The sequence below is a fragment of the Chiloscyllium plagiosum genome, chromosome 36 (genome assembly GCF_004010195.1).
Source record: "Chiloscyllium plagiosum isolate BGI_BamShark_2017 chromosome 36, ASM401019v2, whole genome shotgun sequence".
NCBI lineage: Eukaryota > Metazoa > Chordata > Chondrichthyes > Orectolobiformes > Hemiscylliidae > Chiloscyllium > Chiloscyllium plagiosum.
Window position 1 is genome coordinate 37,518,276 of NC_057745.1, and position 7,273 is coordinate 37,525,548.

A 7,273-nucleotide genomic window follows, 5' to 3' on the forward strand; every position below is an offset into this window, starting at 1 on the left:
GGGTGTGCAGGAGAGAAGCCTGATGAGATTTGAGGCCGTGACCTGCTGAGAGCTGATGCTGACAGCGCTGGGAGCCCCCAATGGGGGTAGGGGGGGGGGCGCTGAACACACGGTCAACCCCACCCCCACCCCGTGACCCCTGAACCCGGGCCACATGCTCCTTTAGCTCGAACTGGGGCGGGAGACAGAGAGCACTCCCCACACCCTTCTCCGTCAACCTCTCCCCTCGCCCCCCCCCCCGCTGCAAATCCCAGGCCCCACAGCGCCATCGCTGGCTGGGAGGAGTAACTGCACCGTGACGTGTTTACACACAAACGGGCCCCAGTCGGGGAGAGGGTTGGAGTGAGATGGGGACAGGGAGCGTGGGCGGCCATGTTTGTTTCGCAGACAGACCAGCACCTACCTGACCGTCACAGAGGTCGATGAGGGCTGCTTTCTCTCTGGTGGCTTGGACAAACTTGCTGTGGAGGAGTTTGCCGTCAAAGTATATCCAGGGGCAGCAGTGCTCCCAGGGAATGGGCTGGCCACAGGTATCATTGGCAAACAGGGCCGTGTCTACACCGCTCATAAACAGGGCTGCCAGCTGTATCCCCCGGGCATCCAGTTTCTCAATCTGCCAGGGCCAGAGGGGGCAGGGGGAAGGAGGGGTGTTGGAAAGACAGGTTAGGCACATCGTTCACAACCTTCACTCACTCAAATCTCCCTCCCCCTCCAATCCCAGGTTTCCCCACATGCCTGTGAGAGAGAGAGTGCACGCGAGTGCGAGTGTGCGCGCGCGAGTATGTGGGAGCGTCTGCGCGCGCGTGTGTCTGTCTCTCTCTCCAGGTGAATGTGCGATGTGCGGTGTGTGTGTGTGTGCCTGGGTGTTTGTGCACATATTTGTGCATGTGCCTGGGTGTTTGTGTCGGTGTGCACACACGTACATGACAGGACAGCAGCAAAGGGTCAGCAATTTACAGGGCTTTGTTTGGAAAATAATGGAAGGCAGGAAACAGATTGTAACCCACGTCCTGAGGGCAAGACTCCAGGGAACAGGATGTCCGAGAGGGCTGGAACTGACAGAGCTCTTTCAAACAGTGCAATGGTTTCGATGGCACACAGACATGTCGGGGAAAGAGCTGGACACGTTACTGGATAGACGGCAGAATTTTTCACAATGTCAACCATTTCCACACGGTGGATCCCTCAGCGCTGACCCTCCCAGAGCGCCCGCTCCCTCAGCGCTGACCCTCCCAGAGCGCCCGCTCCCTCAGCGCTGACCAGGCCACACTACACTAACGTGTTTCAGGTCCTTTGGGTGGAAGGGGTTGGGGCTGAGAGTTTGGCCTCCTCCCCTAAGTGTCGGCTCGTCATGGTTACCTTCAGCTCCTGCAGCTGATCGGGTTGGTACAGTTTGGAGGAGACTGCCTGAGCAAGGAAGGCGTCGAGTTCGTGTTTGTGCAGGATTCTGCTGCCCGGCCACTGCACCATGTACCTGGGAACAGAGAGACAGAAAGAGAGAGAGATCCCAGAGACCACTGTCAGTGTGAGGGAACAGACTCCCGTGTGTGCATGAGGTGTGTAGGGCCATGGGGGAGTGGCGAGGGATGTACTGACCTGCAGAGGCACGGTGGGATGTCAGGGACTCACACCCACCTGGGGGACAGAGGGGGGACTCTGACTCCTGCATAGCCAGGGATGGACGGGGGGAGCCCGGTCGCTCCAGACCCCGGGGGGGGAGCCCGGTCGCTCCAGGCCAGCCCATGGTGAGCCCGGTCGCTCCAGGCCAGCCCATGGTGGAGTTTTGTGTGCGTGCATGTCGAGGGAGGAGGGAGGGGGGTGCCCCCTGAATCGCCGGGAGCCGCATTAGCCTGGCCACACTTACCGGAGGACACAGCACAGCAGCAGCAGGTGGGTGGGCACGTTGGCAGGGTTAAGCATTCCCGGTGTGTCTGACTTCATGCAGGCCAGGAACGCTCTCATGCGGCGGTTCTTGTCCTCCACCGCTTTCCCCAGCCACAGCTTCTTGATGTTGGGGCAAGTCCACTCCCTGAAGGTGAGACCGGTCACCAGCTCGGGGGTCTGCGGAGACTTGCCTTTGTAAGCTGACCACTCCTTAATGATGACCAGGGGCACTGTCCGCGTTGGGGGAGGGGGAGAGAGGGAGAGAGAGACTGTGACCAATTACCAGGCCCAGCCTGCCATGCCCTCCCACTGTCAAGGCGACACTGTAACACCAGCTCCACACACACCCACACAGACTCCCCCTCCCCCCGGGTGTACCGGACCCTCTCCTCACTCCCCACTCCCCCTTCCCCCGGGTGTACTGGACCCACTTCCCCCTCCCCCTCGTGCCCAGCTCCGACGTTACCTTGGACGGGAATCCGCCTTCTCATGGCCAGGCGCTCAGCTCTGCGTTGGGTCTCCGAGAGGCTGAACAGGACGCCATAGATGTACTGACGGGCCAGGCGGTACAGTAAGGTAGCAGGAGGCAGCTCAGTGTTGGTCTCATCCTCAATACACACCGGCAGCTTCAACTCCCCCTGGCAGATTGGGGGTGGGTGGGGGAAGAGAGAGGACGATATACTGAGAGAGGACAGAGATACTGAGATAAGGTCCTGGTAGAAACCGGTCCCAGCCAACAGGTCACTCCCCCTCCCTGCTCCCGGGGGGGGGGGGGGCAAAAGTCAGAGTCCAGGGTGGACAACCACCCCCCCCCCAAAGGACGAGGGTAATCCCACCTTCGGACTCTGCCCCCAGTGTGATTCCCTGAGCAGATTGGCGCAGGGTCTCTTACTCCAACCCACCCAGCCCCACGAGGACAGGAGGGGGGGGAAGAAAGAGGAGGGACAGGGACGCGGGCACTGCCACTTACCATGGTGAGGACCTGGTAGATGTAGGGGTACATGAGCCCCTTCCTGTGCCTGTGGTCGGCCACGCGCAGTACCTCGGGCGCGACAGCCGGCAGCGGTGGGGTGGTAATGTCCATGTGGTTGCGGGTCTGCATCGACAGCAGCGAGGGGATGTGGGCCGTGGGATTGTTGCTGCCGATGGAGCCTGTCGCCTGCGCCGGGGGGGCACCCGGCTGCCTACCGCCAGGCCTGGCATTAGACGGGGCCTGTGTCGGTGAGACAGAACAGCAGAGTTAGACCATTCGGCCCCTCCAGTCCACCCCATCACACCAACCGACAACCTGCCATCTCAGTCGGACTGAGCCTCGGGTGAGGTGGCCTCGGAGCCCCAGAGGTTCCCCCACCCTGCAGCTGAAGCGCTCCCTCCTCGCCTCAATCTGAAAGGGGCGTCCCTTCACTCCTCTGCCCTCACCACCCCCGTCTCCGCATTCTGTCCCGTTCCCGTCTGACCCCACCCTCTCCCCCACCCTCCTGAACCCCATGGAGGACAGGCCCAGAGTCCTCGACCGCTCCTCGATGTGACTAACCCTCCCCCCGGGATTCCTCTTAGAAACCACCTCAGGACCCACACCCTCCCCCTCCCGAGGGCAGCACATTCTTCCTCAGACACGGGGCCGGAAAACAGCTCACGATATTCCGAATGCAGCCTGACCACATCCTGATCCAACCACAATAATACATGGAGTCATAGAGATGTACAGCACGGAAAGAGACCCTTCGGCCCAACTTGTCCGTGCTGACCCAGATATCCGACATTAATCTCGTCCCATTTGCCTGCAATTGGCCCATATCCCTCAAGAGTCATAGAGACGTACAGCACAGAAACAGACCCTTGGGTCCAACCCGTCCATGCCAACCAGATATCCCAACCCAATCCAGTCCCATTTGCCAGCACTTGGCCCATCTTCCTTCCTCTCCATGTCCCCATCCAGCTGCCTATTAACTGTTGGCATTGTGCCAGCCCCCACCACTTCCTCTGGCAGCTCGGTCCACACACGCAACACCCTCTGCGTGAAAACGTTGCCCCTCAGGACTCTTTTTCCCCTCTCACCTTAAACCTACGCCCCTCTAGTTCTGGGCTCCCCCACCCCAGGGGGAAAAGACCTTGTCTATTTACCCTATCCATGGCCCCCTCATGACTTTATAAACTTCTATAAGGTCACCCCCTCAGCCTCCAACGCTCCAGGGAAAATAGCCCCCAGCCTATCCAGCCTCTCCCTGTACCTCAAACCCTCCAACATCCTTGTAAATCTTTTCTGAACCCTTTCACAACATCCTTCCTGTAGCAGGGAGACCAGAATTAAACGCAGTATTCCCAAGTGGCCTGACCAATACAGCCGCAACATGACCTCCCAACTCCTGTACTCAATACTCTGACCAATATAGGAAAGCATACCAAACGCTGCCTTCACTATCCTATCTACCTGCGACTCCACTTTCAAGGAGCTATGAACCTACTCCACCTGCCACTTCTCAGCCCATTGGCCCATCTGGTCCAGATCCTGTTGTCATCTGAGGTAACCCCCTTCGCTGTCCACTACACCTCCAATTTTGGGGTCATCTGCAAACTTACTAACTGTACCTCCTACGTTCACATCCAAATCATTGCTAGAAATGATGAAAAGCAGTGGACCCAGGCCCGATCCCTGGGGAACACGGCTGGACACAGGCCTCCAGGTTAGAGTGGATGCTGACATGACATTCGTCTTGCCAACTGAAGCGGTGCGTTAAATTCTGCAGAGAATTCAGACCCGGGACTCGCCAGACCCTTTGTGCTTCAGATTTCCAAAGCCTTTCCCAGTTGGACGCGGTCAGAGGCCAGTCAGTTCATTGAACCAATACTCGCTCTGGCTCAGGTTTGAACCCGTAAGCAGCAGCAGCAGCAAACGGCTGTGAAACCATCGCGGTATCCCCCCAAGGAGTGCTGGGGATCCTGGTTACAGTCACCGTGGTGAGTCGCTCGTGTGAATCGTTATGGCGTGTTACCTCAGGGGGGAGCCTGCTCTCAGAGTTCCTGCTCGGGTCTGACACTCTGCTTGCTGCTTGCCACTGGGCCTTGTGTTCGGCAGGCTGCTCTGTCAGCTGGCTACAAAACACAAGGCAGGCTCCAGTTAGTACACACTCCATCCTGGTGTAGAGGGAGTTTTACACTGTCTCTAACCCTGTGTTGTCCCTGTCCCCAGGAATGGGGGACACTGTAGAGGGAGCTTTACTCTCTATCTAACCCCTTGCGGTCCCTGTCCCTGGGAATAGGGAGCAGGGTAGAGGGAGCTTCACTCTGTATCTCACCCCTGTCCCTGGGAGTGTTTGATGGGGGGGGGGGGGGGGGGGAATAGTGTAGAGGCAGCTTTACTCTGTAACTAACCCCATGCGGTCCCTGTCCCTGGGAATAGGGTACAGTGTAGAGGGAGCTTTACTCTGTATCTAACCCCGTGCTGTGCCTATCCCTGGGAGTGTTTGATGGGGGGGGACAGTGTAGAGGGGCCATTACTCTGTATCTAACCCCGTGCTGTCCCTGTCCTGGGAGTGTTTGATGGGGGGGGGAACAGTGTGGAGAGATTGACTCTGTATCTAACCCCGTGCTGTCCCTGTCCCTGGGAGGGTGAGGTACTGTGTGAAACTATGATTTTGGATGCAGTGTGTGACTGTGGTGTGTGACTGTGCTGTGAACAGCCCAGACAGACACAGAGACATATTCTAATTGCCCCCTAGTGCGGGATACAAATTGAAGACATCCTGCAGAATCCACAGCACAGAAACAAACTGCTTCTCTCAGTTGTCTATCATGTCCACATTGCAAAACGCGTCTCAAGCAACTCTCGCCCCTCCCCTTGCCCTGTCCTTCCAGCCCACTCCCCATTGCATTTCCACAGCTTCCTGAGTGAAACACTGTTTCCCCCCTGAGCACTCCCTCACTGTCTCTGCTCTCTGTTCCCAACGCCCCATCACACTCAGTAATGCATGTCTCTCACAGAGTCCTCGAACAGACCCCTGCAGAAATTAAAAAGGGAAGATATTCAGCCCCTCACTGACCCCCTTCATCTTCAAGGCCAGAGTTTTACCTTTCCCTTTGAGAGAACACAGCCCAAGGTGTGTTCAACATTTCGTCATTAGTCCCACTCCGAGTTTGGGTCTGACCAAGGGATACGGAGATGGGGAACTGTGCACGGTGCTCCGAGTGTGGGTCTGACCGAGGGATACGGAGATGGGGAACTGTGCACGGTGCTCCCAGTGTGGGTCTGACCGAGGGAATCGGAGATGGGGAACTGTGCACGGTGCTCCGAGTGTGGGTCTGACCGAGGGATACGGAGATGGGGAACTGTGCACGGTGCTCCCAGTGTGGGTCTGACCGAGGGATACGGAGACGGGGAACTGTGCACGGTGCTCCCAGTGTGGGTCTGACCGAGGGATACGGAGATGGGGAACTGTGCACGGTGCTCCGAGTGTGGGTCTGACCGAGGGATACGGAGATGGGGAACTGTGCACGGTGCTCCCAGTGTGGGTCTGACCGAGGGATAGGGAGATGGGGAACTGTGCACGGTGCTCCCAGTGTGGGTCAGACCGAGGGATACGTAGACGGGGAACTGTGCACGGTGCTCCGAGTGTGGGTCAGACCGAGGGATACGGAGATGGGGAACTGTGCACGGTGCTCCGAGTGTGGGTCTGACCGAGGGATACGGAGATGGGGAACTGTGCACGGTGCTCCGGGTGTGGGTCTGACCGAGGGATACGGAGATGGGGAACTGTGCACAGTCCTCCGAGTGTGGGTCTGACCGAGGGGGATCAGGAGATGGGGAGCTGTGCACGGTGCTCCGAGTGTGGGTCTGACCGAGGGATACGGAGATGGGGAACTGTGCACGGTGCTCCGAGTGTGGGTCTGACCGAGGATACGGAGACGGGGAACTGTGCACGGTGCTCCGAGTGTGGGTCTGACTGAGGGATACGGAGACGGGTTACTGTGCACGGTGCTCCGAGTGTGGGTCTGACCGAGGGATACGGAGACGGGGAAGGGTGCACAGAAAGGCAGGCAGTGTGAACGCTGACCGTACTGAGCTCAGCGATGACTTACCTGGCGGCTGTCCCTCCATGTTGCTCGTCTGGGTCAGAGACGGAGGATGGTGATGAGTTGGGGATAGCGGATGGTGGTTCCTTGGCGGCAGTGTGGTTACAGATGGGGCCAGGAGCAGGCGGGGGGCAGCATGGACTAGCCCACTCGCCAAACGGCCTGGGTCCCGGTCGCTGCAGGGTCCCCTCATGTTTGGAGAAGCCAGGGGGATCAAAGGCAGGGCCAGGCATCAGGTGAGTCTGTGAGGGAGCGAAGGGAGGGCCAGGCATGATCGGCTGGTATGGCAGCACCGCAGGAGGGGGGAACTGGGGGAAGG

At 58.7% G+C, this 7,273-nt stretch overlaps 2 protein-coding genes across 4 annotated transcripts in view; one reads left to right on the top strand and one right to left on the bottom strand.

Annotated features, from left to right (window-relative positions):
- The window catches only part of cbl (Cbl proto-oncogene, E3 ubiquitin protein ligase), a 271,172-nt gene that overhangs the window by 83,610 nt on the left and 180,289 nt on the right, over window positions 1-7,273 (top strand). The gene's annotated exons all lie outside the window — the stretch shown is intronic.
- LOC122541126 (constitutive coactivator of PPAR-gamma-like protein 2) lies at window positions 288-4,977 on the bottom strand. The gene is made up of 6 exons (XM_043677734.1): window positions 4,878-4,977; window positions 2,855-3,097; window positions 2,351-2,565; window positions 1,865-2,114; window positions 1,360-1,474; window positions 288-613 (listed from the first exon to the last, which is right to left on the bottom strand). The coding sequence occupies exons 2-6, from the start codon at window positions 3,085-3,087 to the stop codon at window positions 305-307; spliced, it is 1,122 nt and encodes a 373-aa protein (XP_043533669.1). The 5' UTR covers window positions 3,088-3,097; window positions 4,878-4,977; the 3' UTR covers window positions 288-304.